This window comes from Mustelus asterias, chromosome 17 (genome assembly GCF_964213995.1).
Source record: "Mustelus asterias chromosome 17, sMusAst1.hap1.1, whole genome shotgun sequence".
Lineage (NCBI taxonomy): Eukaryota > Metazoa > Chordata > Chondrichthyes > Carcharhiniformes > Triakidae > Mustelus > Mustelus asterias.
In genome coordinates this window covers 74105062-74128687 of record NC_135817.1, presented here as the reverse complement: position 1 = coordinate 74128687, position 23626 = coordinate 74105062, and the positions used below count along the sequence as shown (strand labels likewise).

Sequence of the window (23626 nt, the reverse complement as noted above, 5' to 3'; positions counted from 1 at the left end):
CACTCTTTCCACTGAAAAGATTATTAGTCTCAATGTAATGGTAGCTCTTTTAAGGTAGCTCTTTTAAGGAATGTAATGGTATAGATGTAGTACCTCACTTACACAGCCCACATGATAAGCTTTAATTAGCCCAAAACAAATTAAATTACACCAGGCCTGGTAATGTTTCAAAAGAAAATTGTTTGGAAACCAATCCCTAATAATATACCCGAGCAGTCATGGTGGGCAGATGCAGTTACATGTGAGCTAGAATTGTAGTCAGAAAGAAGTGCTGCATGATGTTGAGTTGCTTCCTCATCAATAACTTGAATGATAAGCTATTTACAAAGAGCTTGTGTTCAGGATTGTGTTGTACATATAGACATGGTGATCAACAAGTTACTAGGAAGAGCAGGACATATTTTTAAAAAGTCAGTGTTATAATGGGTAGATAGTTGGGTCAGTTTTCTCAAAGAATTAGATAAAATGGGCTGAGGGACATTCCTCATCCAAATTCATCCTCTATTCTGAAATAATTGATTACCATTAATTTTAAAATGTGTTAAGAAACAGCACAATGTAATTTCCAATAGTACATTTTCTATTTTATTGGTTAATACAGCACAAAAAAATCTGTCTGATAAAACCATGTCCTCAAATATATTCTCCAGTTTGACACCATTTTCAACTGAATACACTTGTCATTAGAGGTAAACTGTTTCTGAATACTTTCCTTTCAGTTTATACTGCAAGCAACAACACTTTGACCTGGTTTACAAAACCAATTTTCCATGCTTAAAAACAATCCACTGAAAAAAAAGATAAAAAATATGATTTTGAACAGATTAGAGTCATTGGAATGATGCTGTAGTAATAGCTATTGACATTTCAACTACAATAGCAAAATACTGGAAATCTGAAATGAATACAAAATTGCTGGGCATACACATCAGGCCTGGTAATATCTATGAAGAGTTTACTATTTAGGTTGATGATCTTGCATCAGAATTGACTGAAACAGTAACTCTTTCTCTCACCACAAATGCTTTCAGACTTGCTGAGTACAGACATTTCAGTTGTATAATAAATAATAAGTTAACATCGCAAAATAAATTCATCCTGTATACAATTTTATTACCATAAGCTGAGCTTTGCGTTACCATCTAATGGTTAACAGTAGCTAAACACAAGAGCAGCTTTGAACATCCTCACCCCACAAGGTGACACAGTATCTTTCTCTAGAGTACTATTCCTTTGAGTTACAGATATAAATGCCCCAAAGTAATTTTTGGTCCCTTGGCACACATTTTACCAATTCTTAATCATGTCAGTGTGGGAGTTAACTACTACGGGAGAATAATCCATCTTGAGAGAGAAAAACTGATTAATCGGCTTGCTTGAAAACCATAAGCACACCTCCAAGCACAAAGTAGCAATGGTGGCATTTGCATGATTTTCTATCGAGCAGATTCTCCCTCCCAGATAAAGAATTCATGAGATGAACCACAGTTATTCAACACTATCATTCTATACGACATTGTGTGAGATAACTGGTATCTGAATGATATCTGAGATGCTGTTATATAATCTATACAAGATGCAAAATGTCTGTCTCTTGTATGAAAATTACCTTTAATTAAATTCAACTGAATTTAATAAAATGCAATGCTACAAGACAGCAGCTACAACATTAGAGAATTCCGTCATAGAAAGTTATTTTATTTTAGAAGCTCTCTTTTAAACAGTTTCCTTAAAATTCATCCAAGAACATTACATTCACATTCCGTTTGATTTTTTTTTACAAATAAATAGATTTTTTGTAAGTAAAGTTTTCCCAGTGATTAAAAACTTTAGGTTAACCTAATGATTATGTTCCAACATAAATATCAGCAATTCAATATTGAAAGAGCTGAAAGTTTATCAGATTTGATTTATTTAAAAAGATATATTAATTATATTCAGTGAACCCATAAGAAATAATTTCATTTCTGCACAAGAAAATAAATAGACAAGAAATTTGCCAACATTTGTTAATCTGGCAAATTCTTCACAAGTCCAAGTCTTGAAGGTTCCCCCAACTTGGACCAATCTTCACTTTGACACAAAGTTTCACGAGCAGCTTCATGGAATTTTCCATTTCATTTTTCACTATCTGTGCAATCTGATGAGGGCCAGAGATTGAGAAAAGTGATCAGAAACACAATTTGATAAAATAAATGCACACAAGACAATTTGGAGGACTGTATCCTCTATACTGATTACCCAACCTTTAAACAGAAAAAACAAGTGCATCAAAAATTCTGCCTAAAACAAAAATAAAGCACAAATGAAACTTAAAACATCAAATCAAAGGATGATTAAAAGAGTCAGTGACACACTCCAGTCCCTGCAGTGCCCAAAAGGTGTGGAAGGCCTCAACGGTGCCCATGCACATTAGCCAGCGCTGGTTTTACATCCCAGCCCACCTCCATTCCCCCACAACCCCCCCCCCCCCCCCCCCCCACTGCCTGCCTCCACTACCACCCCCCATCGTCCTCGATCCCTGTCCACCTCCAATTCCCTAACTCCCCCAGTCCCTGCCCTCCTCCATTCCCCCACACATCCCTACCCCGCCTCCAACCAACCTCCCCCGCCCTCCATCCCGGTCTGCCTCCGTTCCCTCTCCCCCATTTTCTTCCCGCAGGATGTACCAGGATTAGATCCACATCTGAACAATTGCTATAATCCTATATCCTTACTCTATATCTTCTAATAACTTTCACTTCGGTGTTGACTGATGGACAGCAATGCATTTAATATTCTAATAGCTCTTTGTGTGAAAAGATTCCTGGCAACCTTCATTATTAATTCTAAATTTATACCCTTTTTTAACCAATTTACTGACCAGTGGAAAAGACTTTTCACGATCTATTTGATTATTTTGAACACTCTAATAGCTCGCCCCTTATAATACAAGCTTATTTTCTTCCCCCAACCAGCACTTTCCAAAGCAGATTATAGAATCTGCTGATGACCATGAAACAATTGTCGATTGTTGGAAAACCCATCTGGTTCACTAATGTCCTTTAGAGAAGGAAATCTGCCATCCTTACCTGTTCTGACCTGCATGTGACTCCAGAGCCACAGCAATGTGGTTGACTGTCAACTGCCCTCGAAGGGCAACTAGAGATGGGCAATAAATGTTGGCCAGCTAGCTGTTGCATTCATTTTGAGACTGAAATGAGCACTTTTTGAAAAAAAGAGATAATGCAAATTAAATGAACAAATTCTTCACATTCCCACCTGTATCATGTCATTTTCTGCAACTTCATAAAGTAGCTCATCGTGTAACTGCAAGATGAAAAAGCCTCCACTCTCTGGTCGGTATGTTTCTCGCCGTTTTTTCCTTTCAATCATGTCTACATTTGGGTGCAAATATTAATTAATCTCCAATTGCAAACTTCAACCAAGATGATAGAACATAGAACATTACAGCGCAGAACAGGCCCTTCGGCCCACGATGTTGCACCGACCAGTTAAAAAAAAAAAAAACTGTGACCCTCCAACCTAAACCAATTTCTTTTCGTCCATGAACCTATCTACGGATCTCTTAAACGCACCCAAACTAGGCGCATTTACTACTGATGCTGGCAGGGCATTCCAATCCCTCACCACCCTCTGGGTAAAGAACCTACCCCTGACATCGGTTCTATAACTACCCCCCCTCAATTTAAAGCCATGCCCCCTCGTGCTGGATTTCTTCATCAGAGGAAAAAGGCTATCACTATCCACCCTATCTAAACCTCTAATCATCTTATATGTTTCAATAAGATCCCCTCTTAGCCGCCGCCTTTCCAGCGAAAACAATCCCAAATCCCTCAGCCTCTCCTCATAGGATCTCCCCTCCATACCAGGCAACATCCTGGTAAACCTCCTCTGCACCCTCTCCAAAGCCTCCACATCCTTCCTGTAATGTGGGGACCAGAACTGCACACAGTACTCCAAGTGCGGCCGCACCAGAGTTGTGTACAGTTGCAACATAACGCTACGACTCCTAAATTCAATCCCCCTACCAATAAACGCCAAGACACCATATGCCTTCTTAACAACCTTATCTACTTGATTCCCAACTTTCAGGGATCTATGCACACATACACCTAGATCCCTCTGCTCCTCCACACTATTCAAAGTCCTCCCGTTAGCCCTATACTCAACACATCTGTTATTCCTACCAAAGTGAATTACCTCACACTTCTCCGCATTAAACTCCATCCGCCACCTCTCGGCCCAACTTTGCAACCTGTCTAAGTCTTCCTGCAAACTACGACACCCTTCCTCACTGTCTACCACACCACCGACTTTGGTGTCATCAGCAAATTTGCTAATCCACCCAACTATACCCTCATCCAGATCATTAATAAATATTACAAACAGCAGTGGCCCCAAAACAGATCCCTGAGGTACACCACTTGTAACCGCACTCCATGATGAATATTTACTATCAACCACCACCCTCTGTTTCCTATCCGCTAGCCAATTCCTGATCCAATTTCCTAGATCACCCCCAATCCCATACATCTGCATTTTCTGCAGAAGCCTACCATGGTGAACCTTATCAAACGCCTTACTAAAATCCATATATACCACGTCCACTGCCTTGCCCCCATCCACCTCCTTGGTCACTTTCTCAAAAAACTCCATAAGGTTAGTAAGGCACGACCTACCTGCCACAAAACCATGCTGACTATCACCTATCAATTCATTACTCTCCAAATAACTATAAATCCTATCCCTTATAATTTTTTCCAACATCTTGCCGACAACAGAAGTGAGACTCACCGGTCTATAATTCCCGGGGAAGTCTCTGTTCCCCTTCTTAAACAATGGGACAACATTCGCTAACCTCCAATCTTCTGGTACTATACCAGAGGCCAACGACGACCTGAAGATCAGAGCCAGAGGCTCTGCAATCACTTCTCTTGCCTCCCAGAGAATCCTTGGATAAATCCCATCCGGACCAGGGGATTTATCTATTTTCAGACCCTCCAGAATATCCTGCACATCCTCCTTATCAACTGTAATACTGTCTATTCTACTCCCTTGCAACCCAGTGTCCTCCTCAGCTATATTCATGTCCCCTTGCGTGAACACCGAAGAGAAATATTGGTTCAATGCTTCACCAATCTCCTCCGGTTCCACACATAACTTCCCTCTGCCATCTATAACTGGCCCTAAACTTGCCCTAACCAACCTTCTGTTCTTGACATACCTATAGAACGCCTTAGGATTCTCTTTAACCCTATCCGCCAAAGTCTTCTCATGTCCTCTTTTAGCCCTTCTAAGCTCGCTCTTCAACTCCCTCTTAGCCAATCTAAAGCTTTCTAGTGCACTACCCGAGTGCTCACGTCTCATCCGAACATAAGCCTCCTTTTTCTTTTTAACCAACAAAGAAACTTTTTTGGTGCACCACGGTTCCCTAGCCCTACCAATTCCTCCTTGCCTGACAGGGACATACCTATCACAGACTCGCAGTAGCTGCTCCTTGAAAAAACTCCACATGTCGGACGTTCCCAGTCCCTGTAATCTCCTAGTCCAACCTATGTTTCCTAATTCTCTCCTAATAGCCTCATAATTACCCTTCCCCCAGCTAAAACCACTGGCCCGAGGTTCATGCCTATCCCTTTCCATCACTAAGGTGAACGTAACCGAATTGTGGTCACTATCACCAAAATGCACACCAACTTCCAAGTCTAGCACCTGGTCTGGCTCATTTCCCAGCACCAGATCCAATATAGCCTCACCTCTAGTTGGCCTGTCTACATACTGAGTCAAAAAACCTTCCTGCACTCTTTGAACAAAAACTGACCCCTCTAACGAGCTAGAGCTATAACAATTCCAGTCAATATTAGTCAAGTTAAAATCCCCCATAACAATTGCCCTATTACTTTCACTCCTAAGCAGGATTGACTCCGCAATCCTTTCCTCAACCTCTCTAGAACTTTTAGGAGGTCTATAAAAGACTCCCAACAGGGTGACCTCTCCTCTCCTATTTCTAATCTCCGCCCATACTACCTCAACAGATAAGTCCTCATCAAACCTCCTCTCTGACACTGTGATACAATCTCTGACCAATAATGCTACCCCTCCCCCTCTTCTACCTCCTTCCCTACTTCGACTAAAACATTTGAACCCCGGGACCTGCAGCATCCATTCCTGCCCCTGCTCTATCCATGTCTCTGAAATAGCCACAACATCGAAGTCCCAGGTACTGATCCACGCTGCAAGTTCACCCACTTTATTGCGAATACTCCTGGCATTGAAGTATACACATTTCAAACCCTGCTCCACCCCACCTCTGCAATGCCGTGCATTGCAGTCCCCATCCATGCATCCCTCACTTTCAGCCCCACTACTCAGGATCCCTCCCCCCCCCCGAATCAGTTTAAACCTCCTTGCATGGCCTTAGCAAATTTACCCCCCAGGATATTGGTCCCCTTCTGATTAAGGTGTAGACCATCCTTCTCATAGAGGTCACACCTTCCCCAGTACGAGCCCCAATTGCTTAAGTACCTGAACCCCTCCCTCCTGCACCATCCCCTCAGCCATGAATTCAAACCTTCCCTCTCCCTATTCCTCTCTAAACTATCCCGTGGTACAGGCAAGAGTCCAGAGATAACCACTCTGTCAGTCTTGGCCTTTAGTTTCCACCCCAACTCCATAAATCCCTGCCTAATATCCCCTTCCCCTATCCTCCCTATGTCGTGTGTCCCCACATGTACAATAACTTGTGGTTTATCTCCCTCCCCCCTAAGAGTCCTGAATACCCTGTCAGACACATCCCGGACCCCAGCCCCTGGTAGGCAACACACCAACCCTGAGTCCCTACCTTTAGTTCCGACCCTCCTATCTGTCCCCTTAATTGTGGAGTCCCCAATCACAAGGCCCAGTCTTTTACAGCCCCTAACCACCTGAGCTTTCTCACTCGGCTCACCCCCAGAGATCTGCTCTCTATGCTCAGTTGATTCCTCCTCAACTGTAGCCTCCAGCACCGAAAACCTATTATGGAGGGGAACCGCCCCAGGGGATTGTCTTCCCGATTGCTTCTTACCCCTCCTCCTGGCATTGACCCAAGCCTCATTTCTAGGAGTTACTATTTCTCTATAACTCCTATCAACTTCCACCTCCGCCTCCCGAATTATGCGGAGTTCCTCTACCTCCCCTTCCAGCTCCTTTACACGCTCCTCCAGAAGCTGCAATCTAATGCACTTCTTACAACTAAAATCTCCTGAAACACTACTGGATTTCCTCACCACATACATCCCACAGGAGATGCAGCATACTGCCTGAACTGCCATCCCTGAAGCCATTACCAGCAAGAAAAAAAAAAACTTCCCCACACTTCCCCAACTGTCACTCTCCACTGCAGCCCGAGCAGCACTCCCTCACTGAGACACCAACTGTCACACTCTACTGCAGCCCGAGCAGCACTCCCTCACTGAGACACCAACTGTCACTCTCCACTGCAGCCCGAGCAGCACTCCCTCACTGAGACACCAACTGTCACACTCTACTGCAGCCCGAGCAGCACTCCCTCACTGAGACACCAACTGTCACACTCTACTGCAGCCCGAGCAGCACAATCTCCCCCCAACCTCAGAGTTTAAGTGTCATCAAATATACCTACAGTTCCAGAAAATAAATTAGACTCCAAATTCAATCATAGAGCACGAGGCAAACCTTTCATTTCTCTCATCCAATTCCTTCCCTCCCAAAACCACGATAATGTTCCCCTTGTCCTCCCTTCCACCCACCACCTTCTGTAATTTCAACAGGTCATCTTCTACCATCTTCCCCTCCCAGCATTCCAGAGGGACCTTTCCCCTCCGTAATACCATAATAATGGTCCATTTCTCAGTCACGCTCAACACCCTATCCCGCTCCCATGGCACCTTTCCAATGTAAAAGCAGGAGACGTAACACCTGCCCTTTTACCTCCTCGGGCTCAATGCCCAAGGCCTCAAACAATCCTTCCTGGTGAAGCAGCAGTCTATGTGTACTTCTTTCAATCTTCTCTACTTTATTCACTGTTAATAATCTGGTCACCTCTCCAGAGGGAGCCCAAACGCAGATTGAGTGACTGCTTTGCAGAACACCTCCATTCAGTCTGCAAGCATGACCAAGCTTTCAGTGGTTTGTCAGTTTAATTCTCCACCTTGCTCTCACACTGACATCTCTATTCTTGGCCAGTTGACCAGTTCTAGTAGGGCTCAATGCAAGGGATTTTGGCAAGGTGTATAAGTAACAGGGTGATTTTAACTTCCCCTATATTGACTGGGACTCACTTAGTGCTAGGATGGAGCAGAGTTTGTAAGGAGCATCCAGGAGGGCTTCTTGAAAACCCATCCATGCAAGGGGCTATACTGGACCTGGTATTGGGGAATGAGCCTGGCAAGGTGGTCGACGTTTCAGTAGGGGAGCAGTTCAGGAAGAGTGACCACAATTCAGTAAGCTTTAAAGTACTGATGGATAAAGATAAGTGTAGTCCTCAAGTAAAGGTGCTAAATTGGGGGAAGGCTAATTACAACAATATTAGGCAGATGTTTGAAGACAAATCAACATCTGGCACATGGGAGGCTTTCAAGTGTAAGAGGTAGGTGGGACAAGAACAAAAGGAAGATCTGTTATAGGATGGGAAACAGGAGAGATTGAATGACAGAAAAGTTAGTCCTCCAGGGACAAGGGGAATGGAGAAGAGAAATAAAGAAACTAAAGGTGTGGCTAGAGAAGGTTGCTGCTAACTCACGGGGGGAAAAAAAACCAAGCAAAGGAAACTAAATGTGCACAGAGATTATGTTCTGAAATTGTTGAGCTCAATAGGAAGGCTAACTGAAAGATGAGGTTCTGCTCCTGAAGCTTGCGTTTAGTTTATGTGATACATGGTGTCTGCCATGTAATGAAATGACAACTCAGCATCATTCTAACAACCTCACCAGAATTGGCATAAGAACTGGGCTTCACATTCAGAAAGAGAGATTCATGGCTCAATTAATTCACTCTGAATAAATATTACATGTATTTGGGGCAACACCGTGGCACAGTGGTTGGCATTGCTGCCTCACAGCGCCAGGGACCTGGGTTTGATTTCCAGCTTGGGTCACAGCGTGTGTGGAGTTTGCACGTTCTCCCTGTGTAGGTTTCCTCCAGGTGTTCCGGTTTCGTCCCACAGTCCGAAAGACATGCTGGTTAGGTGCATTGGCCATGCTAAGTTCTCCCTCAGTGTACCCAAACAGGCGCCGGAGTGTGGTGACTAGGGGATTTTCACAGTAACTTCATTGCAGTGTTAATGTAAGCCTACTTGTGACTAATAAATAAACTTAACTTTTTACTTTTGCAGTTCAGAGGAATTAAGGTGCCTATGACTCTGATGAAGCAGCAGGAAAAAGGCACAGGCAGGACATAACAAAAAGGTGTGCATGACACATGTTTTTATCCCAAAAGTCATAAATTGCAGTTCCAAATCTGACTGAAATCTAAACTAGATGAGGAATGTTTGCAGCTGCTTTGCTGTGGCATCAGCTGGGAACTGAGATTATCACATCATGATAAAACAAAACTGAACAAAAGCCATCAGGATTTTCCTGGTACATCACCTACAGTCCAGGAACAAATTGGAACATTGGGGCTGAAGTCACAGAAAAGTCCTCAGGTGGCTTACAGTTCCTATTATCTGAAGGGAACAGAAGAGAAATAAAAGACAGATCTTGGTTCTCACCCAGTTTTGTGTCTCCCTGAAATCTGCTCTTCCAGTGACCATGTGATTTGGCGACAGAAGGAAAGGTTTCCTCTAATTGTTTCTGAATATTAACAGTAGCTATTTTGACCAGATCAGCTGCTGATCCTTGTACAGTGGTGTTCACGGCTTGGCGTTGAGCCTGTTGGAATAGAATAATCAGAATGCGGATCTGTGAGAATAAAGGAGTGTTGAACCCTCTCAGCTCACATGCAGCAATGAGCTGGGATAGGATTGAAGAGCTACAAAGACTCGTGCACAAAACCCAATGATTAAAAGGTACTTTCTAGTTTGGGCTTCAAACAGCCGGTGCCCTGCTACAGGATAATATTCTGATTATTGTGCTTTAGAAAGTACAACCGAACAATGAAAATAAATAGTTCTGTTTTAAATTTGAACAAATGTGTACGTTTTATTACTAAATAAGTTGCATAGTCGCATACTTGAAACTGAGAAAATATCTACAAAGTAAAGTCCAGTTGATAGAAATCACTGTGCTGATTTCAGGAGAGTTTATAGAACATATGTAATAACGAGTTATGTACTTTCACAGTTGGCTGTCATCTGTGCACTTACACATAGCTCTGGATTTCACACACATGCAAATGAACTTCTATTGAAATCAGGAATACTTATCTGACGAGTAACCCAGAGCAAATCAGGGTGATAATTAAGTTCACGTGGCCAAAACTTCATTTGAACATAGCAGTGAAACAGCATCGTCTTTAAACTGATACAGTGCAGCTTCCATGGGCAATTATAACGAACATCATCTTTGAAATTCTAAAAGACTTTTACCATGATCCATGGAGAATCTATTCAATATCCCAACTGTTTTACACTGCATCCTATTGATTAGATTAGGCAGTTTTAAAAAGTGTTTAGAGAATCCAACTTAACTCCTCAGCAACTTGTAAACCAAATTTACATTGAATTTACACTCCATGCAATAGCAATCCCAATCAATGCGAGGTTGCAGGAATTCTTACTCCATTGCATTTCAAAATCAGACTGGGTCCTGATTCTAGATTTATACTCTAAACATTTACACTAAACTTGCAGCATAAATGTACTAAAGAGTAATTTTATCCATATACAAATGCTCATCCAATCAAACAGACTGGAAGCAAGACTGATTACAGACTAGTTTTTTTAAACCTTGCATCAAACAGAAACCAATTTTAAGTTGACAACTACAGCTTCATCAAAGTGAGATTTGGAGAATTATAAAATCCCGACAGTGCAGAAGGAGGCCATTCAGCCCATCGAGCTGCACCAACAACAATCCCACCCAGACCCTTTCCCTGTAATCCCACATATTTACCTCGCTGATCATTTAGCATGACCAATCCACCTAACCAGCACAACTTTGGGAGGAAACCGGAGCACCCGAAGGAAACCCAGGTAGACACGGAGAGAACATGCAAACTCCACACAGACAGTGACCCGAGGCCAGAACGGAACCCGGATCCCTGGCGCTGTGGGCTAGCAGTGCTAACCACTGTGCCACAATGCTGCCCATTGTGCTGCCAGAAGGGAACAGAAACTGAGAAAAACAGTGTAACATTTGACTCCCACCTCAATTGGCCTAACCATGAAGCTAACCGGTGGCCAAGGTGTGGAATACCATTGAATAACTTGGCACAGAAGATACAATCATATCATTCATATCAGAAGAGGAAATCTACACACTTGCAAAAATCAGACCAAATGAAAAGTATTCTTTAGAACTAAATTTCCCTGTTATGCCTAGATTATTTTTTAATGGTTACAATCATAATTTGAGTCACACATCTTTTGTTTACCTGCAGTTAAAGCATTTTAGGTGTTCCTAGAATATTTTCTGTGCTGTTTTCATTCCAATATGAAGTCAATTTTAACACAAGTTACCATAAAAATTCACTTTATAGCCCCAGCAAAACAGAACAGGAAACATTTCACATGGCACATTAAAACACACAACTTGCTAAATACACACTACAATATACTCTAAAACTTCAAACAATAACTGGAGCAAGATTATCATCTAGGATTTGAATCACTCGGTGAACTGTAACACATACATGAGCTTTAATGTGAGGATTGGGATCCTTTATTGCTGGAAGATATCGTTTCCGGCCTAAAATTGTTTGAACAAATCCATTTTTCTGACAATTCTTTACTGTTTCCCGGAGAAATGTCTGAATCCCTGTGGAAAATGATAAATTTAAAAATTAAAGCATTTTGTCGCTTCTAAACAATTAATAATACACACACACACAACTGTTTCCGAACTGAGCTTCCCATGAGAAACTGGAAATCCTTTTTATTCTTTTCCCTCCATGCAGGACTTTGTTTTTAGCACACCTGCTGGCAAGTTTTTATATAGCACTTCTTTTGAACCAAAATGTTCTTTTACAAAAGCATAAACTTCAGACATTAATGTCACATCGCCTGCCTTTAGCTAGGAACCAATCAGCCAGATGGTTTGCAAATTTGCTTTGGTCTAGGGAGGAGTGTTGGCTTAGATATCTCAGTGTGTTTGCTTGGAAATGGAAGGTTCCGCTATTCCACTTCCTTCTGTTCAGGTTCATCGGTTTTACAAGAGCTACAGATTAGTCAGTTATATCAAGTCGGGTTTCACCAACTGCAGCAGATGTTTCACTGTGGCTGAAGATCCCTGGATTTGATTTGTCAAATCTGATCAGTGTACCTCTTCCAGATTCCGCAGGAAGCTTTGACATCACAGGTCAGTGGTCCTCGACCCTTTGGTGTTTCACACTGACCAAATCAGACTGATCCAGATTAAACTCATGAACTAGTTTACTTGTGTCACATTACCTTTCCTGATCAAGTTGCTCTGAGCCAAATTTTCCTTTCAAATCCAGAAACAGCAAATCCATCCTGATAAACAATGGTCCTCCAAGCGCAAGCTTAGCAGGAGATATGCCAGCTGTTAAATGTGGAGTGTTACGATACATCATCAAGACGTTCTTCAGAAGTTTCCAATCTATTTGCATCCTCCCCATTAATATGGCCAGTTTGAATGTCGGAATGAAACGCTCCACTTCACTATTTGAGGATGAGTGGAAGGGCGAGATGGGAATCCTCTTGATCCCATTGTTTTTCAGGAATGTTTGACATTCACATGATGCTATACCACCAACACTTTCGACTAGCCCTCCCAAACCAACTATCTCCCCTGACCCATGTGCCACCACTCACCTACCATTTCACCCACACTATCTACCGGAAAGGAGGCCAAACCATGGCTTACAAGGGAAATTAGAGATAGTATTAAATCCGAGGATGAGGCATACAAGTTGGCCAGAGAGAAAACAGCAGACTTGAGGATAGGGAGCAGTTTAGAATTTAGCAAAGGAAGACTAAGAGATTGATTAAGAAGGGGAAAATAGAGTATGAAAGTAAGCTTGTAAGAAACATAAAAACTGACTGTAACAGCTTCTATAGGTATGATAAGAGAAAAAGATTGGTGAAGACAAATGTAGGTCCCTTACAGTCAGAAACAGGGGAATTCATAATGGGGAACAAAGAAATGGCTGACCAACTAAACATATTCTTTGGTTCTTTCTTCACAAAGGAGGACACAAATAATGTTCCATAAATGTTGGGGAACACAGGGTTTAGTGAAAGGGAGGAAGTGAAGGAAATAGCAGGAAAATTGTGTTGGGGAAATTGATGGGATCGTAGGCTGATAAATCCCCAGGGCCTGATAATCTACATCCCAGAGTACCTGAGGAAATGGCCTTAGAAATAACGGATGCATTGTGGTCGTCTTCCAAGATTGTATAGACTCTAACAGTTTCTACAGATTGGAGGGTGACTAATGTAACCCCATGATTTAAATAGGGAGAGAGAGAGAAAACAGGGAATTATAGACCCGTCGACACTAATGAGGAAAATGTAAAGAGTCCATTGCAAAACATTTAATAGGAAAGCACTTGGAAAACAATGGCAAGATTGGACAGAGTCAGCATGAACTTACAAAAGGAAAATCATGCTCGACAAATCTATTGGAATTCTTTGAGAACGTAACTAATAGAGTTGATGAGGGGAAGCCAGTGGATGTGGTTTATTTGGACTTCAGAAGGCTTTTGACAAGGTCCCACATAATAGATTAGCCTATAAAATTAAAGCCCATGGGATTAGGGTAATGTTTTGAGATGCACAGAAAACTGGTTGGCAGACAAGAAACGAGGAGTAGGAAGAAATTGGTATTTTTCCAAGTGGTGGGCAGTGACTAATGGTGTACCAAAGGGATCAGTGCTAGGACCCCAGCTAGTCACAATGTATATTAATGATTTAGATGAGGGAACTAAATTTAATATCTCCAAATTTGCAGATGACACAAAGCTGGGTGAGAGGGTGAGCCGTGAGGAGGATGCGGAGATGCTTCAGTGTGATTTGGACAAGTTGAGTGAGTGGGCAAATGCATGGCAGATGCAGCATAATGTGGATAAATGTGAGGTTATCCACTTTGGTAGGAAAAACAAGACAACAGATTATCTGAATGGCTATAGATTGAGAGTGGGGAATGTGCAACAATACCAAGGTGTCATTGTACACCAGTCACTGAAAGTAACCATGCAGGTGCAGCAGGCAGTGAAGAAGGCAAGAGGTATGTTGGTTTTCATAGCAAGATGATTAGAGTACAAGAGCAGGGATACCTTGCTGCAATTATACAGGGCCTTGTGAGACCACACCCAAAATATCAGGTGCGGTTTTGGTCTCCTTATCTGAGGAAGGATGCTCTTGCTCTGGGGGGAGTGCAGGAAAGGTTTGCCAGCCTGATTCCTGGGATGATGGGACTGACTTTTTTAATGCTATTTACCTCCCCCAACCTACCCACTTAGCTCACCCATTCTACCACCCTATCACTCATTTATCCATTCACCTATTCACTAACATTCACACTGAACCGTTAAACTTAAGCAGCTAATGCCATAACATGGGGGACATTGTCCTATCTTCCTCCAACTCTACTGCGATACGATGGAGTTCCCAGATGTCTGCACTCTGGGAAGACCCGGTAAAGGATGCGGAGCCGTGTCAAAGTGGGGGAATAGCTTGAACGAAACGGCAATCTGATGACGACAGCCACTCTCCTGAAGATCCGGGCCAAGATCTTCTATTTCTCCTGGAGTAACCTTGCCCTTTCCCGTTTTGCCCTCCCTTTTGCTCACATGCAAAAATAAACTAATTTAAAAATCACTCTGCTTTCTTCAAATCCAATCGGAGAAGTCTTGCTTACCTTTATATCGAGATTTGAATGTTTCTAGGTAACAACCGGCATCATTCTCATCCAAGCCCATTTGCTCACCAAGAGACTTGGCTCCAATCCCATAAATAATACCGTAACAGATCTACAGAAAGGAAAGCTGCACATTAGAAATTCAGGAGGCAACGGTACATCACCGTAGAAGCTCATACAACAGCGATGAAGTCTGACACAAACAAGCCCATTGGGTGCTTTATGATCACAATTCACCAGATGGATATACTTCCTTGAACAATTTATTCAATCATAAATATTGATTCTCCATCCGAGTAATTTGTTTTAAAGAAATGAAGAATTGAGGAATTACTGCACAGACTGCGCTTGCAAAACATAGGTCTGAATTTTACACTCTCCACTGGTGGAAGTTTTGGCCGGGGGATGGTGGGGGAGCATGAAATTGCAGGGGCGGGATTCCCTCTGGGTTCCCACTTGCCCGGCCACACAGCAATTTTACGCTGGGGTGGGCAAGGCCTCAGATGGGAAGCCCACCCTTGCCCCAATTGAGATCCTTAAATCGCCAATTAATGATGACTTAAGGGCCCTTCGCCACCCAGCCTTGATCCTCTGTGTGGGAAGGCAGTAAAGAATCGAAGTTAGATCTCAGGTGGTGTAAGAGGAATTTTCTGAAGTGTCCCACTGGAGTATCTTGTACTGAGTGATCTCACTCAATCAATACATAGACGACGAAGTCAGCATGTAGTTAAAGAATGAAAAGGAATTTATTTGCTAATGCATGCGTCAGGAATGTAGTCATGCGAAGCTGACTGCCCTCTCTGCCTTAACATTACAGAAGTAGAATTTGATATAATGTCCTGAACACTCCAATACCCTGTCCAGCCTGTCTCTCAAATTGGAGGGGCCAATTACATTACACATTACCTTAGCCAATAATGTTCCACCTGTCAACAGGAATAGGAGGTCATTAGCTCATTGCCCCTGTAGGTTCCTTCCCCGTTACCTAGGAAATCTAACCCACGTCATTCCCAGTGTCCAAGGCCATAGCTAACATCTGCGAATTTTAATTGGTGAAAGAAGTCGTTCGCTGTCCGAATCTGGCCTCTTATCAGCTTGAGAGACTGCACTTGCCTCGTTATCCATGGACGAATTCGCTCCCATAGATTCCAAGCCTATGATTAAACTTGCTTTCGCGTACCCAAAAACAGATAAGAGAAGCTGCCTTTCTATGCTCCATTGCGTTAAAAGAATTTGGTCTGTCTACCACCGTGTTTCCCATCATGCTGCATTCAGAACGAAGTTGGCCAAGGCGCACAATACATATATATTGAAAATACAATTTAAGCTTTTAATACTTGGTTAATTTGTGGTTATACAGTTTATAATACCTTCGTATATTTTGTTCCAGGCACATTGTGAATTCTCACTATATATAAGGCACTTTATAATTACCTTAACCTCGTCTACTTATTATAGTAAAACTAAAATGAAGGGCCTCGTGTTAAGAATTCTATACTACCCCCCCATCAGGTGGAATGAGGGTAAGGGGCCCCTACATCCTATTCTGTCCAATGCAGCGCTGTTGCTACAGAGACTCGAGAGCTGCCAGCCAATCAGATAGGGCGACACCCTCTAATGTGGGTCTTCCTCCCAAGTGAGGGGTGGAAATCCCACCTGCAGCCAGTCAAAGCTCATTGGAGTGTAAATTGGCAGCAGGGCAGTCAGAGTTAGGGGAGATATGTTCGCCATCCACTCTTTGGATGATGGGAGACTGGCCCCCGCTATCCAAAAAATTCAGGCCATAACATCCAACATCAGGCGTGATCCTCGATTGGACAGCAATTGATAAACAATCACGATTGTGCAAGAAATTACACTGAAAACCAATTTAAGATTATCAGTCAGGGTTCACAGTGTAAAGCTACATATATTCACACACAGGGACCTGTCTTTTGCAGACAGAAGGAACAGGTCCACGCATTGCACACTTTTTGACTCAACAAAAGTTTGGGGTGAGCCATTTCCTGATTCATTCTCGAGGGCAATGCTTTGACTAGCCGACCTGTCTGGTTTGAACTTAAACAAAACCTTGACAGTTGACTGTTTCTTGGTGCATTCTCCATGGCAACGCTTCGATAAAGCGGAGGTACTCGAAAAACTGGCAGTATCCAAAGTGGATAAATCACCCGGTACTGATATAGAGTGCATCCTACTTTGCTGAGGCAATGTAATGGTTAAAATTACTGAGGTGCTGGTTAGAATCTTCCAATCCTCCTTTGACACAATACTGCCAGTGAACTGGGGGATTGCAGATGTTATATCCGTGTTCAAAAAGGGAGAGAAGGATATGCACAGCAACTCCAGACCAGCCAGCTTAATGTTCATGATGGAAGCTTCTGGAAATTATAGCCTTGGAGAAAATTAACAGTCACGTGATGAGCACGAAGTAACAAATGACAGCCAGCACGGATTTATTAAGTGCCAAGGCAAAATGCTTATTTAATACCTCAACCTTCAATCTGCGCCAATACGTCTCCCTGATTGTCTCCCTGCTTCTCTAACAATCTTTTCACTGTTACTGTACATAACAAGCACCAGCTGCTTGTTATCAGAGTCACTCACCCTGAATGTCTAATGTAACAGAGATTTTGTGTACTGTTATCAGACTCCCAGTATTCTAGCAGAGGTGCATTCCAGACACACCACTGATAAGGGAAATGTATGTTGCTCACCAAAATACGCTAGGAACACATTTGCTGGAGGTGTGAGTGAATTCTGCTCATGCAACTTAAAAACGACCGTGGGTTTGTTATGTGTGCCAGAACAAATGCTGTTTACTATCATTTTAACAACTATGAAATCGTATTGATTTCTTGGCTTGTCGTTTCATTAAACATTAAATCAGCTGACTTTTAAATGTAAGGAATGTGTCAGAGGCTTGCAATTTGTGCAAAAAGCTGTCAGCTATAATACAAAGAAATTCTTCCCTTGATGTTCGATAGCACAGTACATTTCATTTTGAAGAGTTAAAAGTTTATTACTAAGTTACACTCCACTGGTTTTAAGCAACAAGATTATCTCGGCGTGATTCTAAAGACAGAAGCAGCAAATGGAGTAATCCCAAATAAAGCAAATTTTTAAGAAGCTTGTCTTAGAACAAAGAACAGTACAGCACAGGAAACAGGCCCTTCGGCCCTCCAAGCCTGTGCCGCTCCTTGGTCCACTAGACCAATCGTTTGTATCCCTCCATTCCCAGGCTGCTCATGTGACTATCCAGGTAAGTCTTAAATGATGTCAGTGTGTCTGCCTCCACCACCCTACTTGGCAGCGCATTCCAGGCCCCCACCACCCTCTGTGTACAAAGAACAAAGAACAAAGAACAATACAGCACAGGAACAGGCCCTTCGGCCCTCCAAGCCCGCGCCGCTCCCCGGTCCAGGATTGAATCCTGAATCCAGGATCCCCGCCCAATTTTCCAGCCTATCTACATACCAATATCCTATCCACCGAGCTGTCCCCCACAGCTACGATGCTTTGTTCATTACAACCTATTAACTCACCCCCACCCCCCCATTCCAGACCATGTGATCTCCAGAGAGAGGCGAAAACCCAGAGTGAAAAACTCCAGGGCCAATATGGGGAAAAAAAAAATCTGGGAAATTCCTCTCCGACCCCCTGAGGCGATCGAAACGAGTCCAGGAGATCACAATGGCCCTGATCGGAAAATGCTTCCCAACCCTAGTCATTTCCACTTCCACGAGAAACAAGGAACAATTAGCCCGCGCCGCTCCCTGGTCCAAACTAGACCACTCTTTTGTATCCCTCCATTCCCACTCCGTTCATATAGCTGTCTAGATAAGTCTTAAACGTTCCCAGTGTGTCCGCCTCCACCACCTTGCCCGGCAACACATTCCAGGCCCCCACGACCCTCTGTGTGAAATATGTCCTTCTGATATCTGTGTTAAACCTCCCCCCCCTTCACCTTGAACCTATGACCCCTCGTGAACGTCACCACCGACCCGGGGAAAAGCTTCCCACCGTTCACCCTATCTATGCCTTTCATAATTTTATACACCTCTATTAAGTCTCCCCTCATCCTCCGTCTTTCCAAGGAGAACAACCCCAGTTTCCCCAATCTCTCCTCATAACCAAGCCCCTCCATACCAGGCAACATCCTGGTAAACCTCCTCTGTACTCTCTCCAAAGCCTCCACGTCCTTCTGGTAGTGTGGCGACCAGAACTGGACGCAGTATTCCAAATGCGGCCGAACCAACGTTCTATACATCTGCAACATCAGACCCCAACTCTTATACTCTATGCCCCGTCCTATAAAGGCAAGCATGCCATATGCCTTCTTCACCACCTTCTCCACCTGTGACGTCACCTTCAAAGATCTGTGGACTTGCACACCCAGGTCCCTCTGCGTCTCTACACCCTTTATGGTTCTTCCATTTATCGTGTAGCTCCTCCTTACATTATTCCCACCAAAATGCATCACTTCGCATTTATCAGGATTGAACTCCATCTGCCATTTCCTTGCCCAAATTTCCAGCCTATCTATATCCTTCTGTAGCCTCTGACAATGTTCCTCACTATCTGCAAGTCCTGCCAGTTTTGTGTCGTCCGCAAACTTACTGATCACCCCAGTTACTCCTTCTTCCAGATCATTTATATAAATCACAAACAGCAGAGGTCCCAATACAGAGCCCTGCGGTACACCACTAGTCACAGGCCTCCAGCCGGAAAAAGACCCTTCCACTACCACCCTCTGTCTTCTATGACCAAGCCAGTTCTCCACCCATCTAGCCACCTCCCCCTTTATCCCATGGGATCCAACCTTTTTCACTAGCCTACCATGAGGGACATCCCTCTAATATCTGAGTTATACTTCGCCCCTCTCACCTTGAGCCCGTGACCCTCGTGATTGTCACTTCTGATCTGGGAAAAAGCTTCCCACCGTTCACCCTATCTATCCCCTTCATAATCTTGTACACCTCTATTAGATCTCCCCTCATTCTCCACCTTTCCAGGGAGAACAACCCCAGTTTACCCAATCTCTCCTCATAGTCTTGCCTGTTCTATACACGGGACCAGTGTACACAGGGACATAGCATTACTCAAACACATTTTATTTTACACTTAACAAAAGCCAATGGTTTACCAGATAACTTCTTGGAAGTTGTCTATGTAACATTGCTAAATAATGCACTCGGGTCCATGCACTTGGAATATAGTGTTCAATTCTGGTCGCCACACTACCAGAAAGATGTGGAGGCTTTGGAGAGGATACAGAAAAGATTTACCAGGATGTTGCCTGGTGTGGAGGGCATTAGCTATGAGGAGAGGTTGGAGAAACTTGGTGTGTTCTCACTGGAGCAACGGAGGTTGAGGGGCGACCTGATAGGAGTCTACAAGATTATGAGGGGCATGGACAGAGTGGATAGACAGAAGCTTTTTCCCAGGGTGGAAGAGTCAATTACTAGGGGGCATAGATTTAAGGTGCGAGGAGCAAGGTTTAAAGGAAATGTATGAGGCAAGTTTTTTTACACAGAGAGTTGTGGGTGCCTGGAACTCGCTGTTGGGGGAGGTAGTGGAAGCAGATACAATAGTGAGTTTTAAGGGATGTCTGAACAAACACATGAATAGGATGGGAATAGAGAGATATGGTCCATGGAAGGGTAGGGGGTTTTAGTTCAGTCGGGCAGCATGGTCAGTGCAGGCTTGGAGGGCCGAAAGGCCTGTTCCTGTGCTGTAATTTTCTTTGTTCCTTGTTACTTGAAGCTTTAGCTGACCTGCTTAGCCTGTTGTCTGAGTTTTTCAGTCACTGACGCTGGCTCCACCATTTTCCACTCTGCAGCAATGCTCTTGAACACATCTTCCCCACTGTTTAGGACTTTAATAAGGCTCCTATCGTTGGAGAGATGAGCCAGAATTCGGAGCTCCAGTTGAGAGTAATCTGCTGCCAGAATGAGGCCATCTTTAAAGGAAAAATTAAATCAGACATGGTTAGGTCGCTAAACCTGAGATTAATCCGGAACCGCATTTGAGAAATAGAGAAATGGAAAATTTGCAAAATCATTCCTCTGACCTGAAGAGTGAAGAGGCAGAGGAGCCAGTCAGCATGGATTGAGAAAAGTAACTTATGCCTTTATGTTTTAAAGATTAACTAAACTGGTACATAGAAACAATCCACTGTGTCCGAAAGCAGGGGCAGTTTTAAGTGTATATTTGTATTGCTGAATGTTAGAAATAAGATATAGATTTAAGTAAGTTTAATTTAGCATTGAGAGGATTAGGTTTAAAAATCACACAAGCTGCTAGCTGCTAAAATTCTCCAGAGAAACTCTTGATGAGAAACCATTTGCCTACAGTTAACAGTCAAGGACCCTGGTTGGATTAATTACAAGGGAGGCTTTCTTCACACAATGTGCAGACAAGAATCCAACTGTACACTGTACAGTTACGGCTCATGTAATCACTGGTCTAACGTATTTTTATCATTCTTATATCTAAAGGTAAGTAGATAAATAGAAAGAAATATGTGCTTAGTGATATTATAATTAAGTAGGCGTGCTCAAATTGTAATTGGACAACTATATTCATGTTATACATTATGTAATCCCAATTATTAGTTGTTAACGCACAAAGATTTTTTTTAAACAAATGTACACTTTGATTGGTAGATATTAATTGTTTGTAGATGAACCAAAGGGTATAACTGACATTACATTTCCTTGTTCAGGAGGTCTGTGAGCCCCTACTGGTCAGCAGACCTCCTTGCTATAGCTCAAATAAAGATCTTGAACTCTGAGTGTCGCCTGGTCAGTTACGAAGAGTGATGTACACTAAAGTAGTCAAAAGGCTGTGAAACACCCACAGCCAGCATTTTTGTGTAAGGAAAGGGTAAACTTCTAGTTAAATTCATGTTAAACAAAGGTGTTTACATGTATGAGGGCTTCAGTGCAAACTGTGGCTGCACTGTGCTGACAGAGTTTACAGCACGTGAAGTAAATAAAAGCTTGGAGAAAGAATGAGCTGTTATTTAGCAACCAGGGACCACCTTCGAGAAAGAAAACATTGTTGAGTGTTTAGCTGAACTCAAAAGACAGAAGGAGCTTAGCAGCTAGAGAAAGAACATCTCTCTCAGCCATGCCTGAGGCAGAAGTGAAACCATGGGCAAGGAAGAAAGTGCCAAAGAAAATTAAAGAACAGCTAGTTCTAGAAGCCAGGGAATGAAAGATACATTCCAGGAAGTTTGAAGTCAAAGTTTGAAGAAACTGGAATTGGAATTTAAAGACAGCTAAAAGGAGTGAGAGCTGGGAAAGTCGGCTAGCGAGAAGCCAGAGATATCTGCAGTGTCCTAAGGTTTGTGATGTTTTACTACAGCCTGCGAAGCCATTGGTGGCTGGATCTGAGAGATTGTGTGGGTGGTGCACGTGGAAATGCAAGACAAAGGAATACTGAAAGAACAGTTGTAAAACCTGGAAGCAAGGCAGCTGAGGGAAAGCACTGTCTGGAAGAAGAATTTAAAGCGAGTCTTTTGACAGTGGAGTTTGGAAACACTCGTGTGACAATGATCTGGGGGGAATTTGAGGAGAAATCCACAGAAGTTCAATGGAGTGGCATCTGCCATTGGGTTTCAGAGTAGAGTCCTGCCTGCCCACAGTTAGCCCATTGGGTGGAAGGGACTGTGTGTTTACTGAGAACATTGTAGCACAAGATATATGTTATAACATGTGTTATCCTTAAAATTCATACATATCTGTGAAGATAAGAGGGAGTGAAGAAGTATGGTATTATAGTAAATATTTTCATGTTTAATATTTATTTTGTGGTTGTTAAAAGCTAAGTGACAGCCCTATGACTCTCTTCCTCCACATTTTAAAAAAGGAAGTAAAAGTTTTGAGCCAGGGTTCCATTCTGTGACCTTCCTGGTCACGAGTAACACCAACTGGGGCCGTAACAAGTGGAGAAAACACGTCTCTACAAATTTACAAGTTAAACAAGCTTGCCGAGCTAACATTGCGAGAGCTGTTCTTTCAGGAACTGGAGTTCGCAGAACTCCATTACAAACCATCTAATCCCATTTCATGGAGCGCTTGTGCTGGCACACCTGAAATAAAGTCTGTTTTAAACTTTTCTCCTTTTGTTAAGGACTTTGAGATACTCACGCCGTTACAATCTGATATTGTTTTAAACATGACAAATTACCTGAAAATGGTACAAAAGCATGTCTGAGACTGACTGCAAATGACAGCCTTTTATCCATCTTTCCATCACTCATGGTAACCTGCCGGGAAGTTGACATCATACCACAGCCTCTCCTTTTCCTAAAACATAAAGATATGAAGCAAAATTTAAAAGCATTATCTTTGTTAACTTCTATACATCGCTGCTACATACAGTACAATTTTACAATAAGTCATAAAACCAGTGACAGGAACCGCAGAAAACTATACCAAGTACTAAGTAATTACTAAGATTCGGCCGACTGTAAAATAAATGATGCACCTGTGAAAAGCTGGTTATTAGTTTCCACACAGATACTGAGCTCTATAACTCATTTTTAAATATATATTTTAAATGCCTTAGAATGCACTACTACACAGCAATACTAAACGCACTAGCCTTTCAAATCCAGATAA

General features: G+C 42.8%; 1 protein-coding gene across 1 annotated transcript in view; it reads right to left on the bottom strand.

Moving 5' to 3' along the window:
• Nucleotides 1-565: 565 nt before the first annotated feature.
• The window catches only part of polq (polymerase (DNA directed), theta), an 84201-nt gene continuing 61140 nt past the window's right edge, over nucleotides 566-23626 (bottom strand). Inside the window, exons 26-32 of the mRNA XM_078231902.1 lie at nucleotides 23193-23311; nucleotides 20774-20958; nucleotides 15000-15111; nucleotides 11812-11936; nucleotides 9731-9890; nucleotides 3262-3377; nucleotides 566-2140 (exon numbers count right to left, since the gene is read on the bottom strand). Of these exons, the coding sequence (XP_078088028.1) occupies nucleotides 2027-2140; nucleotides 3262-3377; nucleotides 9731-9890; nucleotides 11812-11936; nucleotides 15000-15111; nucleotides 20774-20958; nucleotides 23193-23311 (931 nt within the window). The 3' untranslated portion in view covers nucleotides 566-2026. The remainder of the gene's footprint in view (nucleotides 2141-3261; nucleotides 3378-9730; nucleotides 9891-11811; nucleotides 11937-14999; nucleotides 15112-20773; nucleotides 20959-23192; nucleotides 23312-23626) is intronic.